Here is a 17,114-nt window from a genome sequence, read left to right on the forward strand (position 1 = left end):
AAAAGCACTCAGATCCCCAGCACAGTCACCAACCAGCTTATCACAAGAGACCACCCAGAAGCAGCTGTAGATGGAAAGCAGAGCCTGTGTGTTCCCAGCTAAACACAGTCAAATAAATGTTCCAAAGAAAAGAAAAAACTGCAGAAAACAGTGAAAAATGGCATCTACTATCAACAGAGGAAATGATGACAAAGAGAAAAATACACCTTACACTTTCCCAGATCACTCCTGGCTCTGGCAAAGTGGCTGACGATGGTCTCCCCTTTTGCAGGCTCGGCTGAGATGGCCTTTGTGCCAACCAAGAGGAAAAAGAACACCAAATCCACGATGCGAGGAAGCAACCAACAACCGGCTGGATCCTTATCAGCTGACAGAGGTGAATCTTGTATCCTTGGTTTTTAGCTACTAATTGTGCCCAGTCCCAGGATCAGGTTCTCAGTTGATGCCAGTATCAAGGGAATTTTACCTTCTTATTCTATCCAAAGTGCTGACATAAATTACAGACATATTGCATGTAATTTACACCATTTTCATTTAAACCCTGTGAAAATACAAGCCCACCCCTTTGCTTCTAAAATAATCCAAGACAGAAATTATTGATATTGGCTACCAAATCGCTAGTGGAATTAAAATATTTTACACTAACTTTTTAAGTATTTTGTTGAAGACAAAGAAAAACACAAGCAGTTTCTCTGAAAAGAAACCGTTACATTTTTATGGAAGAGGTAATTTGGCTGAAATGCCACTAGTCTTTCGATGACAAAACCAACAGCATTATTTTTCTGATGTATTCGTCGTTGAACTCAGCTGTGTGAACTGGCAGTAAAAAATACACTCATTTGTTTCAAATGAAAACCTTTTTAATACAGAGGTAACCTTTAGGGCAACGCTTGTCTTTAGAAAGATGGTTAGATCATTTCGCTTTCCTAAATGAAAATTTAAACTCTGGATTCTAGAGAAATCAGTCAGCTACTATTCTGTTAAACCTTTTTCTATGTGGAAAAGGGGAAAAAAAAGTTCTGTGTTCTAAGCTCTGGGTTTTTTTCCCCTTTTAGTAGCAAATGACAGAAAGCCGACTGCATCTCCCTGCCGGTGTGTTTATCCCCGGGTGCGCTGAAAGCGGAGCTGAGATTCGATAGGAGCTTCTGACACAGACACCGCCAACACACGAGTCCCCAAGAAATTAATGAGCCGAATTCCAAATTGTCTCCAGCAATGTCATTTGCTGGCTGCCCCTGGTGTGAAGCCCATCTCTGTGCGGGCTCTCTGCAAGGGAATCATCCTGTTTAATTTCATGCTGCTAGTTTACGTGAGGAGTTAGAAGCCTGTTTCCCCAGGGGCTTTCCCCCCGCCCCTCCACAAGAGAAAGATCACAGGACAAGGTAGAGCTGAGTTTTCAGATGCACAAACAGCCTCTGAAATATCCCCTCCTCGCTGCCGATCAGCTCTGCAAGCCAAGCCACTCTCCCTGCTCTTTCCCAAGAGCTCAAGTCCCAACAAGCATCTAATCCCACCGCTGATAAACAAGCGAAAAGGCCCTCGCCCAAAATTAATGCAATCAGGCAACGGGAATAACCCCCCCTGCATCCCTCTTTCTTCTTTCCTCTTTAATAATTAGCCACCTAAGGATGCAAAACACACAAAATGAAGACTGAGGGGACTCATGTTTAAATAATACATGTCAAAAGATTCAGTGAAACGAAGGTTCAACTTTAATACTGGGAGATTCCATAATTAGACAGAAAAGAAGATAAAAGGCTCCCACCCCCTGGGTCTCTGTATAAAGATTAGAGAGGGAGAGACAAGTCTGTGTTCAGACTAATGGAAGAATAACCTTACCAGCACTTCAATCATTGCAGGGTATTTCTCGTGTCCATGTCTTGGGATAAATGGGACTGTTTAAAATGAGTTAATTTCTTAGCAATCCAGGCACGGAGGGAGGCGATAAAAGAGCCAAAAGCTCTGGCAGGAGGTACGAATGAGCAATTAAATGTTAAAAATAGATAAATAAATATTTACATTCCCATATCAAAGAGTAACAAGAACAGGAGTGTAACACCCTGTGCTAAGAGATCGGCCCCCCTCGAGGGAGATACCGGTAGCCGGAGGGATGGCACCGCTTTGCGGTACAACCTTTCCATAAAATGCACTAGTTCTAGGAAACAGATGAGCCGTGTCACGCTTTTCTGAGCGTCTTTCAACTTGCCTGACGCTTAGGCATAATGCATCAACCCTGTCTTTGAGCTGCTTTCAGTTTGTTCCAAAAATTCGGCTGAGTCGCCAACAACAGTCTCTTCTGGAGGAAGACCGAGTATGTTATGTTTTTGCCCGGTTTGGCGCCGTGATGGCAAAATGAGATGGTGCCCGAGGAGCCTGGCACCGCTCTCTGCTGGAGCCTCCTCCCCATTGCAACCGTCCCATCATCCGGCCAGGAGCAAGCGCAGCCTCGGCCCCACAGAACCAGTAACGGGCAGCTGGAAATTCACTGTGGAAAAAGCTCATTTCGGTCGGTTACTCGACGTTGCCGAGGCAGTACTCTCCTTCATGGATGTTGTGCCCTGGCTTGTTCGAACTGGTTGTTTAGTATGAGGTTTTTTGGGTTTGTTTTGGTTTTGATTTAAGGAGGAAATTCAAGGCAGGAGTCCAGGGATTAGCACTGATAATGCTGCAGTTTCTAACAACGCTCAGGCTTTTGCTGTTAGAACCCTTCGGTGCCAAGTAGTAGATGGAGCAGAAATGTAAAGCAAGTCCCGCCTCAAAGAGTTTGCAATGTGTTTCCTTTATTCCAAAGCAAATGGAGCCAGGTGTGGGAGCCTGCTGGGAACTCCAATAACCGTGGGCACCTAGTTCACTGTGGCCTGCAGCTGCGTCCACAGGTGGAGCGCAGGGAAGACATAAAACAAGAGCTCATAAAATGAGAGATAACAACGTCCAATAGCTTTGCTCCACTTCAGTCAAAAGAGTTTTGTCATTGAGATGGAAGTTTTTACTCATGCGATCACTATAACAAATAACAATAAAAGAACAGTCCAAAGAGTAGATAAACTCCAGTCTTGTCATCTGCTCGCTTCCTGCTCCCTCCTTCCCTGATACCGCCTCATCCCAGTGGGAACAGAACTAGGACAGAAGGACTTTTTTGTTTATTCACAGGCTTCACTGTTCCCAAAAGTTCTGTGCGTAGCCAAGTTGAAGAGAAACCAGAGGAGTAGCTTCTCAGCCCCTGGAAATATTAAGCTTTGTATGTTTTCCATAGGTTTGGAGCCAGTGATTTGGGTATCACTATCCCAAATGTTAGTTAAAGAAGTCATCTTGAGCACTTAATACCTGCTACCAGGTTACATTAGCAATAATTTCTGAATTGTTTTACGACAATGTCCCTAGTGATGGCTATAAAACCAACTGAAGCGGTCCCTTACCTTGCAGTATTTTCTTCTGTAATACCTCTCTTTCTAGATGTGGGTTTTATGGAGAAGATCTCAGACCATCTGAAGTTTCTCGATTTCCAATTTTGCAGATACTTCTACCAGCTCTGAAGTGGAGATTGACAAAGCCAAGCCTAATGAGAATAGAACAGAGCGTAAGGCATGCCCTCAAGAAAAACGGCCAGAAGAAGAGATACCAAAAGCACCAATGGGATCAGGACCATATTTTTATATCAGTGGATCTAATGGAGCAGGGCTGTAAGTAGGTCCTTTTCCCAGACTTGTATGACCATATTTGAAGTCATGCATTGGCCTTAAATAATTTTCCTCTGATTTGCTGTCTTTTTGGAGTGGCGCACCTGGGGAACTATTTAAAGATAATTCAAATAGAAAGTATCCACTGGAAGGCCACCTGTGGTAAAGTAGCTAACTACTATACCTTGGCAAAGAAATGAAATACTTCTATTTGTTTAATGAAAGTTTCTCTCTTGGGGCTGTTCAGAAATCACTTCTACGCCATGGAGCAAAACTGGTAGCACCATCGCTAGAGCTGGGAGCCACTGTTGTTGATCAACATTCAGTTGTGCTAAATGTTGTAAAACAAGTGAAAAATAAGAAGAGATTTGTGCCCAGGAAAAACTGTCAGATCAGAAGTTCCATTCGTTCCTTTCTGAGTTCTTTCCAGCGCATCAGCATTCTTCTCTAGATGTTGTCACCACAATCTCTGCTGCAAACAGCACTTCCCTTGCTATGTTTCCATAGTTTTGTCTACAAACAGCTTTTTCTATCACTACTTGTCATCTCTCCCTAAACTCCTCAGTGAAGAGGCTCCTCATTAAGACTGGACCCTCAACATTTCTATTCCATGGGTACCAGTTGCATCCTAATTGGAAAAACTCTGCTTTCAGCAGGTGCCAGTTCTCAGTAGAGCTGCTGAATCACAAGGTTCTTACCATCCTTGGTTACTCCCCTCCACCATCTCAAGTTCTGACCAGAAGGTCCACTGGTAGCCATACTAATTAACGCTTCCCGATTTATCCCCCACCCAGGGGATTCCAGGCATGTTAGGTCAGGCTCCCAGAGAAAATTATTAGGAGTTCAAGGGATTTGAGCTAACGAAGTATTTGTTAATAGATGGGAGGCTACTTTGCTATTTTTTTTTCCCATGTGCAGTGTGAGCATCTATTGCCAGAGCAGAGGCTGGCAGCGTATCTATGACAACAGAAGAGAGGATTATGCACTGAAATGGTGTGAAATCAAGTGCCGAGAGACCTATTACCATTTCAAAGAAGGTAGAGGTGCCTGTGGGCCTTGAGTGGGAGAGGGTAGTGGGAAAAAAACTTGAGAACGCTGGACTTGTGACTCCCAGGGTGGAAGAGGTCACCTGGGGGTAGGAGAAACAGGTAACCTCAACTTCTCAGGAGGCCTCAGAGGGGGCATCAGAGCTGATTGCCATGGTGATTAAAGAAAAGGGCTTAGGCAAGAAAACAGCTTTGGGAGAAAAGATACCATTGAAATAAACCGAAATACGGTGAAATGAGCAGTACAGAGATTTAAACACAAGCCATCACAATCACTTTTGAAAGGCGATCTTCCCTCTTTGAGCAGAGGCTGCAGTAGGATGGACACAGACCATACTGTGGTCTCAGACCAACAAGCAGCCCACTCTGGCACCTCCCAAGTCTAAGTACTGCATAAGGAGGGTGCCTCGCATTTAGAGATGCTCCCACAGCGGAGGTGGGGAGAGGAGAAAAGGAAGGAAGGCCACACCTGAAGACAAAAGTAGAGTAAGATGGGTCACCCCACACATCCCAGAGGGAGTGTGTTATCTCTTCCCTACCAGCCCATGTACAGCAGCTGCTGTCCCCTCCTGCCAGCTCTGATGGCATCTCAGTGGCTAATTGCCAGGCTGCACCGTTACAGCAATTGGCCTAATTTACAGCAGTGCAGATGTGTTTCAATGCGATCCTGCAGCTGGAATGGTGTGAGGGCAGTGGCACTGCTGGAGGGAGCAAGGGATGCACTATTTCATGAAGCCCCATCAGGTTGGTCTGTTCTGCTACAAGGTTGGACAGAAACACATTTACAGCAACTGATTTCACCACTCTTTGAGTTGTCTTAAAGCAAATTGGTGACAGTCAGCAGTGACAGTTAGCTTCATCCTGCAGATCCTGCTGCATGGGACAACAAGGGAAAGCTTCTCTTTTTTTTTTCTTCCTCGTGCAGGTGAACAGCTTCTCTACCAGATTCCCAACAACAGAGTACTCACCAGTAAGATAGGGCTTTTATGCTGCCTAAGAGAGCAAGAGCGAGTGATGAAAAAGATCAGTAGGAGCTCCAATTCCAAGTAAGAACTCTCACCTTTGAGCCTTGACCAGAAACACGCCAACAGAAAGTGAGAGAAAAAAACAAAGGACCAGCTTCTTCTGGATGCCTAACAGCACAGGATACAACATACTGGGGTTTTATTTCTTACTTATGAAAGTGTTGGATAGGGTTTTCAACTTGTATTTGATTCTCCTGCAGGTTACTGAAGATGGAAGAATTCTTCCCAGAATCTTTTCGCCTGGACTTAAAAGATGAGAGAAATGCCTTTTTTGAGCTTTGCAAAGGTAAATTCTCTTAATCATGGTGGAAACCAATTTAAATGTCTATGTGATCCTCCAAAATGTTCATGAAAGTAATACACAGTAAAAATAATTGATATCTATGTGCATGTGTATTTATCAAGCGAGCAGTTTTCAGAGTCCATCAGTGGGCACATTGGCATTTCATACCACACACGTTACTGTAACAGACTTGTTCTCTCTGCAGAAGAAGAGATTTGGATCTGCAAACCAAATTGCTCTAACCAAGGTCGAGGAATTTTCCTGCTTAAGAATCCAGCTTCTGTCAACACCCTTCAAGCCAAGCTCCACAGCACCGAGGAACATCTACTCAATAAGGGGGTGCCATACAAGGCTCCCAAGGCCAGAATAGTGCAAAGGTAGAGACCGAAGGCCGGGGATTCCCGTGTGAGTAGTGTGCCTGATGAAGCACACTGGTCTCAGTGAGCTGAACTGTTCCATAGGTATTTAATGTGGTTACACCACATCTCATCAACCTTTGAGATTTCATTTTGTGGGAGAGAGGGTATTTCTCTGGTTTTACTATCTTGCAGACACACTTTGGTCATTTCAAGGTAGATCTTTGTCATCAGAAAGATTTGAGTTTACCTTTGTCTGGAAATTTAAGAATGACTTCAAAAGGCCAGGTGCTATGGTTCTGTACATGAATGCTACACATAAAGCCTTGCGCAAAGCAATTTAAATTAGATATTATCCCAGCTTCTGATACAAAGCTGGCATTTTACGAATTGTACAGCTACAATATCTGTTCCACTCAATCTAGTAAAGCCTCCCAAATACCTTCTGAACTCTGCCTCAATGCTGCAAAAGTCTATACCTCAATCAGCACACCGTGGCAACCAGTCACTAAAATTTTGGGTTAGGTTGCTTTGTTTTTTATTCCTTGCATGAATAAAAGAACCATGAAGGTTCTTCTTTGTAGAACACACCTCCTCTCAGCCTCTGCTAGAACGTTTTGTAGAGCAGCAGAAAGAGGAAGGGAAAGATAAGGCAGCAGAACAGTTTCAGCCATTGGACGTTACTTGCTCACTCTTACACAAGTCACTTGACTGTGTTTCCTCAGCAGTCAGTATAAGGAGCATTTAGACCGAGGGCCTTCGTTAGACCAATATGTGTCTTTGACACGGACAATCAGCAGTGCCAGGGGAAGAAGTGGTTGGACCCTATCTTAGATCTCATCTCAATTTCTATTTGTGAGGAATGGCTTGTGCTCTGCTGAATGAGGCTCCACATTCCTTTGAAAACTGCTGTTAGCGTTGATCGTTTTAACACCATATCCTTGTTATTTATGTAGACATCCAGCAACCTTTGATGATAAAGGGAAACGATTCCCAGATTACATCACGCTGGCAATAAAAGCAATGGTGCTGCATGAAGGGCTCTTTGTGTTCAGACATAAACTTTGTATATTCTCCAGCAAATATTAGTAAATCTTTAATTACCTCCTGCTCCCGAGACAGCACAGCTTCTCTTCCTCTTGAAAGGAGCAGTTCTTGGCATTTCTAACCTCTCCTACGAGCGCCCTCTGCTGCCATTCACCTTAAAACCAGTGTTGAAAAAGGGACAAACAGATCAGTTCTGTGGGGAAAAATGAACAGGTTTTTGTGTGAGCTTGGAATTGCCACGTTTTATGGCTCCTTGTTGGTGATGCTCATGTTGAAATACTGCTCTGACAGGTACATTCAGCAGCCTCTGCTCCTGGAAGGGAAGAAGTTTGATGTCCGGTCTTACCTCCTCATTGCCTGCACGGTGCCATACGTGTTATTTTTTGCCCAGGGTTATGTCCGATTGACCTGCGTCAATTATGATGCTGCTTCTGATGATCTGACGGTTCATCTGACCAACCAGGTAAATTAAGCGCACGTCGTTCAGAAGAAGGGGAGAATGTGGTTGGCAGAGATGGGAAGCAAAAAAGACTTCTGAAAGGCTAAAAATCCATGCACCCAAGAAATGGATGGGGGCTCATGGTCAGGCATGGCAACAGGACTGATCAGAAGCAGTACCAGATCAGGTTCCATTCCCTGCCATGAACCAGTTCTCTGCTTAACCTGACAATTTTTCCCTGGACCTCTTTCTCTTGCCATTATTCTCTCATGTATCTGTAGACAATAAGCTTCTTAGGGCAAGAAGGCTTTGATTGCAGCTACCTAGCACAAAGAAGCCTTAATCGTGGCTAAGGATTTTGCACTTAAACACAATAATCATAAAGATGTAAGATGCAGAAGTGTTCTTCAAGAGCCGTCATTCTTAAATCTCCATCTTTGCTTGTCTTGCTTCTCAAATGAGAGCTATAACAGAACAAGACTGTTCTGGTTTGTATCCTGCACATCATACAAAATAGAAGCCTGCCTTGCTCAGATCTCCCTGCGGTTTTGCTTCAAATGAGGCCCTTCTGTAGTCAGAACTGGCCCTGATGAAAGAGAATTAAAAGAACCAGAAGGAAGAAACCAGTTTGCTTTTAAAGCCCTTGTCTCCTCCCAGTGCCACGCTGTGCTCTGAGAACCCGCAAAATACACACTCGAGAGGCATCAGACGAGCCCACTTCAGTTGGAGTTTTACAGTTCCCGTGGAAGTGCAGCTCAGGACAGCAGATTACAGCTGCTTCCTGCACTATCTGCTATTATCACTATGCCCCTTGTTTTCCTGGAATAGTTTGTTTGCTCAGCTAGAGAGCTATCCCCACGGGAATTCAGGTGCTCGGGTAGGATCCCATGGCACAAGTGATATTAAACAAAGGACAGGTGTTTATTAGCAGAACATAAATTATCTCGGTTCCTGCTGGGAGGAGGGAAACAAAATTTACAGGAGCAGCTGGTTATTACCAGACTCCTTCAAATTACAGTTGATTCTGCTCTTGTTCCCTTCATACCCTTTTATCCCACCTGGAATCAGTCATTTTCCTACTGTATGTCCAAAAGCCAAGAGGCAGCAGAGACAGCACCACTAACCAGAAGCTTTGCAGCCCCACAGTGACTGACCCTCAGATGGACCTGCAGCCAAGCCCGGCTGTTTCGCAGGGAAAGGGAACTTGTGTTTGCCTGCACAATGTAAATACCCCATGACACAGCCGACACAGGAATTAATGAGACAGTGGAAGGGAGAAGCCCTCACCTTGGTTTCCTCTGGGGATACATCCACACACCTCTCCCAGATGTGGTCTCCTCTAGGAGAGGACCAGGCACTGGAACTGGATTAATTTCAGGGACTATCATGACTATGATTCGAAAGCACCTCTCCCTGTCTGACAGCCACTGGTCCAGACGTATCGTACATACACACACACACACACACAGAGAAAACACCACTCTGACAGCGACCTCGGAAATTGTCTCTCCAAGGGCCACACAGGTCAGGCACATTTCTGCCCATGGCAGTGCTGTATGATGGGAGTCAGCACGTTTCCTCGGGTTTAGCTCTGCTGGTGAGGGGCTCTGTTTTCTCCACCTCTATAACTTGATCCGGGGGTTCTTCCTGACTCCACATGCCTGGAATAACAGGGTGATTGGACATCTGCTATGCTAGCCAGTTCCCAGTTGCTCTCACTGCCAGAAATCTAATGGTCCCTTTGCTCTGTGCCCCAGTACATGCAGAAGAAGAACTCCCTGTACAGCCAGCTGAAAGACGAGACGGTTTGGCGGATGGAGCACTTCAACAGCTACGTTAATGAGAAGTTCAGAAAAACCAATGGCCTCCCCAAAGACTGGGTTTTCACTGTGTTTACCGTAAGTGCATGGTGTGCTACTATGCCTAATTAGGGTGACAGAAATAGGGAGAAACCCCATCAGGTCACTAGAGTCCCCAAGGAAACACATACACTGAGTGAGAAGGTATTGATGGCCCCATGGTAACCATCTCTCTGCAGATGCTAAACACAGAAGTGAAGACACAAAGAGATTAATTTTAATAAAATGGGTAAACTGCTGACAAAGAGTGTGAATGTAAACTCTAGCTATAAAAATGCAATTACGGTCTTCACATTCCATGCCCAATGCTGTGGTCCTGCATTAAAAAATAAAGTACATGTTAGAGCCCCATAGGAGTAAAGGAAAGAACACCCCTAAAAATTCTTTAGATGGCTCCTTCTTAGTAAGGGACAAGGGCCAAGACTCCTTCACACACCACCACACCAAGTTCAAGAGAGGGTTTCAATCAACTCAAAGTGGACAGACATATGGTCTGCAAAGTCTAGAGAGAAGCTCTGCCGGGGCAGGGGAAAAAAAAATGTCCCTAAGCCAAGAGAGCAGCCATGACTTACAGTCACTCCTATGCCCTTGGCACTTGCAATGACCAGTTACCACCGTTCCCTGTCTTCCCTTTCAGAAGAGGATGCAGCAGATAATGCTGCAGTGCTTCCTGGCAGCCAAGCACAAACTGGATCGCAAGCTGGGCTACTTTGATCTCATCGGCTGTGACTTTTTAATTGATGAAAACTTTAAGGTACGAAAGCAATATCGTCAAATACTAAGTGTGATGTTGGCCAGATGTCTAATGCCAGCAGTACAGCATGGTGGGCACAGGATCTGGTGCTAGGAATTAAGTAGAGTATTCAGTCAGTCAGCTCTGAAGTGTAGGATTCATTTTTTTTCTCCAGTTCCACTGTCCAGCATCAAGACATAGCACCTGTATTCCCTGCACATTCCTGGCATTAACAGCTCAGGATGGGATGAAAAGTACTCATTGCAGCTGAAACTGTTCTGTGCAGAACTTTCACAGGGCAGTGGAGCTCATAGTCAAAAGTATGGGAATTTTAATGCCCACTCAGTTTCTTCTTTCTCCAGAAACCAAACATGCCAGATGATCAGCCAGCATAAATCAGTGTGTAATGCCTCCAACATCACCCGAAGTGCACTGATTTACACTAGCTGAGTATCCATCAAAGGCAAGGAAGAACTTGCCCTCACCATACTAAAGATCAGTCATTATCGATTCAGGTGTCGACATCAGCATCTCCATGTTCGCTGTGGGTTCACCATTTAGCAATAGGTCAGCCCAATGAGCCTATAAAATCTGCTAGAATTACAACTCAAAATTGTAAAGAGTCAATGAAACACAGATGAGAAAAGCCAGAAGAAAGGGAAAGGGAAATGTTAAACACAGTGATTGAGGTGCTTTCAATGCAGCACAGTCCTTCAAAACCACCTGGGCTGAACATAACAGAAAGCCATCTGGCAGATTCTGCTGTTGCTAAAGCAGAAAGGAACTCAAACTCCAGCCAAGGGCAGAGTGGGAACAGCAAACCCTATGAAAGAATGGAATTAATGTATGTGGCAGTGGGTAAGGCACCCGAACAATAGGCTCCTTTGTACAGGAAGTCAATGGCAAGGCAGAGTAAATGGCAAAGACATAGAAACTGGGGCTTCTCGGATTTCAGAAGGAATTGTCTTTTGCAATGTCGGCATGCAAAGCCCTGGCTGTGTAAACTTTAAGTAGAATAGAAGATCCAGTATCACTCTATTGTGGCAATTCCTTCTCGGCCAGTTAAAAACTTCAGCGTTTAAAGACCATTACGTCCTCGTGTATTTTACATATGGAGAGACAAACCAAATCTGTTCCTTGACAGGTATTATCTGTAAGAATGATGAGGACTTCTGGACACTTAGTGGTGACAGAGTCAGTTGGAACCTGGAACTTCCCTTTGACAGAGAGTAATGTGGAAATTTAGGCATTTATTTAGCATAGGTTTGTCTATGTTTTCTTGCCTCTGCTGGGGAGCAACAAACCTACTTCTTTCTTGGAGCGGTGCTGCATCGAGAGACACCTGCACACTCTCTGCAGAGGCAGGACTGGCAGCTTCAACCACCAGTTAACACCGGTGGGTGCAGCAAACTCCCACTTTTCTGTGGGCTGACATCACAATTCCTGCTCTGACATCCTGTCCTCTCCTCCTGTAATACACAACAGCCTTATTCGCCCTGTCATCCTGTTTCATGACAAGAATCTGCTTGATGCTGATTTAACATGGTCCTATATGTTCAGTCCTATAGCTCATCACCCCTTTCCCTCTTCCTTATTTGTCTGAGATATAAATGCCCCCAACATCATTCCTAATATTTCTTGAAGGCCCTGCAGCATCCCGATTCAGTCTTTGGAAGGTGTTTTTCCTGCCTCAGAGTTCTTAGAAGCACAGATTGGAAAGCAGGGCCTACTGAGAAACCGCAGCTTTCTGTAGAGCTTTGCATATTCATATGTAAACCGAGAAAAGAACAAAGCACTTGAAGAGGAGAAGGAGAAAAAGTGACGGATGTGGTTTTGCTGTTGTTGGCTTTTTTTCCTACCATTTTCTGGAGCCTCCTTGTGCTGCACTGGCAATGCTGAAGTCACTGCACAGTTCAGGACAGTGTCATTTCAGTGCTCAAGGAACCTGTTTTCAGAAAGCATTGTGTCAGCTGTGCAAAAGGCCTTCTCTCTGGAGGTACACTGGGAAGACAGATGTGTAAATTTTTTATCAGCCATAAAGGGATCCAGCCATCTATCAGCAGAGAACAGACTGAACATAGATAAGCCGTTTGCTGATTTGTGGTGGATGTACATAAATGAAGATAACGCTCAAATCCCTAGTTAAAGCAGGGACAGTTCCTTTGATTTGAATGACACAGCTTTTCATTCACCCCGGGAGTATGAGGTACCACACGGATACTGTAAGATTTGGTTGTGCCCGCTCCAGGTCACGCTGATAATAAAATCTGATAAAAGCTTGTCAAGACCATGGAAAAGAGAACCCCGCTGCCTTAGCCTGTGGTCTCCCCTGTCGCTAAGCTGGTCCCTTTCTGGGTCAGCAACATCCGAGCCGCCCTTCCAGGACTTGGTTTGTGACTGTGCATGTGGTTTCAGCTCTGTCCACATGGATGAAGTTATTTTATTCCTATTTCTCACTGGCATTTCAGTGCTGCTGAAAGCTGCAGCCAGAGGTCAGGCTCCCTGGACACCTGCAGCTACACAAATGCAGAACAAGACAGCCCTGCTGTGGACAGCTTGGGGCTTTGAAGCGTGTTACAGCATCCTAAGAACAAGTTCTCATGGAGAGAGATATAGACATACCCATTCAGTCTCAGCTATCACATCACTTGGAGCCTTTGGGAGCAGGGACCGATGCCCTCTCCCTCCCTGAGACCCCAGCAGGATGTTCAGCTTCCACCTGGTGAGCTCCAGCAAAGACCCACACAATCAAATAAACTAAAAGCTTTTTGATCAGAAACAGAACAAAACTCTGGCTCAATCATGCATTTCCTGCACACCAAAACGTCCTACCTCTGCCCATGTTGGCAGGAAAAGGACCCTTGAGACAGGTCTTGTGCTGTCTGTGAGCTACCACAACAACACGTGACAGAGCCCGATCTTGTCATCCAATGCACCTCTGGAAGACACTGCACTGCTGCTGTAAGGAGCAATGAGACTACAATAGTAATTAAACTAGATGAAAATAAAAAATATTCAGCACATGCTAATATTGCATCTAGCACTATACAAAAAACAAGAAAAGAGACCTCAGATCCTGGTGTAATGCAGGCTCTGGTTGCAGTCAGAAAACTGTTAAAGAACCTATGAAAAAATCCTAATATTTAAAGACTTTAAGCCTACCTGTGATGTCTTGACAGCAAATTGAAGGTGTGACAGAGCATGGAGTTGTACTGTCAGGCTGCAGGGAGCAGTAACCTCTTCACCCCCGAGAAACACCCAGAGCAGCACTTCTGAGCAAAGCCACAGGGCACTCGTTACTGCTCTCATCACTTGAGAGGCCTAAAGAAAAAAGACGGTCCATGGTTAGGAAGTCGAGGACAGACATTCTGGATTTTGGGTTCCTTTCTTTGTCATATGTTTGCTAGGAAATTCTGAGCAAGGCACCTGCATGCCAGATGCAGGGAGAAGCACAGGAATTTCATTCTACCTGAAATTCCCATGAAATTATAGATAATCACAGAGATACGGTGAATCTTGGCTTATAATATGCTTATCTTCTCTTATATTTTATTATGCTTATTCTCTGCTCTTCCTGAAATGGAACCAAATGGATTTATTAACTTGCCCTGGTTGTTGAGAGGTTAAGAGCATGTAAAAACTGTGAGACACTCAGACAGCACAATAATGGGGAACGTAGAAAATGAAGAGCATGAGAACAGAGAACTTCCTTCCTCCTCTTTGTCAGTTTTATTTATTTCAAAGGAGAAGAAACCAAAACCTAATCAAGACAATTACGAAGGGTCATTGAGTTCATCTGTCACCACAAAATCTTATGAACTTTTAATAGGAAAAAGAACACTTACTCAGAAGATGAATGAGTTTGCCAAGAAAAATGTATGTAACTGAGGTGCCCTCTGTTGGCATCTGAAAGCAGGTTTTTTTGATCAGCTGTACCAGTTTGCTGGGGAAAAAAAATAAAAAGAGGCATTTCACTGCCCTCGCTTACCAGTCTTTTCATTTGTTTAATAAAGTATTTCAAAGAAGTGAAAATTGTTGTTGTAAATTATTCCTAGCAAAATAAAGAGCCAAAGTGAAGGCTATTGTGTTGCCAAAATGTACCAAACACTGAGACTTCATTTCACAGGTACTTGCAAGCAAACTCATTGCTTCAAAGAAAAAAAGAAAAACAAAGAGATTTTTTAAGCTATTTTTAAAAATCAATTAAAAGGGAATAAAATTCTCCTGGGGCTGTTACATGATTAAATAGCCTCCCTTACAAAACACCAAATAGTTCCTATGTGTGTTATATACAAGATTTAGCACCATATGGTGGAGGCAGGAAATGAATAGATGAGTTTCTCTCACTATAGGGAAAAGAAATCGTAAACAGAATTAAGTGCAAGTCAATTGTTTGGTTTCACACAGATTTGTAACTGGACCATCACGTTCTGCGCTTGCTGCTTCAGATCTTGGCATTTCAAAGGGAAGCAGAGATGAGACCAGTAAAGATATGGAAAAATCAGTATTTTACATGGCTTCTACCTGAAACTAAAGCTTACCCAGGAAATTAAGGCCAAGAGTTCATCAAAAACTCAGTGCCATGTTTGCTTGGTTTTGATCCCACATCCACTTCAAATCAAAATGATTCCTTGATTCCTTATAACTTTATTTCACAGTATCCAAAAAGCTCAACTAGAAATTCTTATGGAAACTGGTGTGTTAAGAATGACACCTACAGAGCAAGAGTTAACCTAAAGACCATCAGCTGGAGACACAAAATAACATGGTGTGTTGTTCTCAAGTATGTAAATGTACACAAAAGAAGGGATATTGTTTAATTCATCCAGTCCTTATGAAAATTCTGTCCTGCCTGCAGTCTGTGTTATGGGATTTTGTTGGGATTTATTAGTACTCCTACCTCACCAAGTCAGTACAAGGACATTGCTCTGCCTCTGAGGAGACCCATTTGACTTTTCTAGGTCTGGCTCCTGGAGATGAACCCAGCACTGCACACCAACTGCCAGGTCTTGAGGGACATCATCCCAACCATAGTCTACGAGAGTCTCGGTAAGTGAACATGTCACGGGGTGGCAGAAAATCCCATCACTCCATTGCTAGTCAGAGGAAAGACTCCTGTTTATATCAGTTGTAGGTCAAAACCAGTCTTTGAATAAAGATATTGCACTGCTGAGTTTGTAAGAAATCTAGAAGGCACTGAAAATTCTAATCCACGCAGACCTAAAAAAGCCAGAGTCTTTTTCGCCAGGTACCCATTAGAAAGAAATAAGTGGTTAAACTCTTTTTTTTGTTATAATTATTTTTAAGAATGTTTTCTTATATATTTACATACAAAAGGCTAAATCTTAATACATGACCCTATAAACTGCACCTGCACATTTTTCTTATGCCTGTTGTCCTGAATGTGCGGGAATTCAAGTTGGTTTTTGCAGTGTGCCTGACACGGCCGTGGCAGCGCTGAAATGCCAGGGTACCCCCCTGTACTTCACAAATACAGCTGCCAGCTCTTACCGGAACTATACAAAGTCTGAAAAAATCCTTATGTAGTCCGATATATATTAACTAGAACTGCTGCTGCTTGGAGGACCAAAATCTCTGATTTTCTGTGATATCCCTTTATGTGTGAGGAGGAGTAAAGGGGGAGTCTATGTCTGCCTGAAGGGTATTAGCGACAGCCCACTGATGCTTACTTTCACAGATAGAGTTACCATCCTGTGCAGATGTATTTTTATTTGGGGGTATATTCATATCCCGTTTTGCATTGTAAACCGTTTTACAGTATTTTTCATACCATTTTCCTAAAATGGTTGCAGTGCAGCTGAAGCTGGCTGAAGTGAATGCAAGAAAAGCGTAGTGTTCTAGTGTTCTTTTTTTATTTTTTTTTTTAAATTGTCTTAATAGTAATAGTCCACAGAGGCCACAGATCACAGGTTGGAAACCACTTCCCCTTCCTCCCCACGTACACATGACAGCTCGGGTGCACTTTAGCATCAGAGCCTTCAGACCATCTCACAACCGCGTCTTCTTTTCCAGATTTGGTTCTTGAGGTTTTCAAAAAGCGCCTGAAAGGCCAGAGAGTTTTGCCTTTCAAGACGCTCTGCCGTTTTGTGCTTCTCTATCACGAGGATGCTGCCGACCTGGGCCAGAAACAGCCCTCCAAGTTCCAAACTGGCCCGTGTACTGGCCGATTTCTGAAGCCACAAACAGGCAAGACCAGCCCCTTCGGTCAGAGCCCTGCCAAAAGGCTGGAGACGTGCAGCTCTTCCACCATTGTGGAAAAACCCTCAGAACCACCGCAGAGCAAGAAGGCTTTCACGAGATCAGAAGACATAACAAGCAAATAAAAGCTAAACTTGCGTGTGCTGTGCATGTCCAGCTCATTTTCACCTTAGAGAAACAAACAGGTATCAACTGCAACTGGAAAACCAGGAACTATTTCTGTAAATTCTTAGTTCTGTGGAAAACTCTACTTTAAAACAACGTTGATCTGACTGGTACAATCCAGAAACAGCCAGACTTTTTATACACAAAGCCTTTATACAAAAAGGCGGGGAGAGAAGCTTGTGAAGACAAAGGCTTAGCAGTGGAAATCCCCCAGTTTGTCCCATCGTTTGTAGCTGCATGTCATAGAATCGTTTTGGTTGGAAGA

General features: G+C 44.0%; 1 protein-coding gene across 1 annotated transcript; it reads left to right on the forward strand.

Moving 5' to 3' along the window:
- The first annotated feature begins 282 nt into the window (after positions 1–282).
- TTLL10 (tubulin tyrosine ligase like 10) lies at positions 283–16,809 on the forward strand. Its single transcript, XM_074161452.1, has 11 exons — positions 283–376; positions 3,515–3,680; positions 4,596–4,714; positions 5,649–5,769; positions 5,949–6,034; positions 6,237–6,408; positions 7,726–7,897; positions 9,631–9,771; positions 10,370–10,486; positions 15,427–15,514; positions 16,499–16,809. The coding sequence occupies exons 1-11, from the start codon at positions 283–285 to the stop codon at positions 16,807–16,809; spliced, it is 1,587 nt and encodes a 528-aa protein (XP_074017553.1).
- Positions 16,810–17,114: the final 305 nt, after the last annotated feature.

The sequence above is a fragment of the Numenius arquata genome, chromosome 20, assembly GCF_964106895.1.
Source record: "Numenius arquata chromosome 20, bNumArq3.hap1.1, whole genome shotgun sequence".
NCBI classification, from domain to species: domain Eukaryota; kingdom Metazoa; phylum Chordata; class Aves; order Charadriiformes; family Scolopacidae; genus Numenius; species Numenius arquata.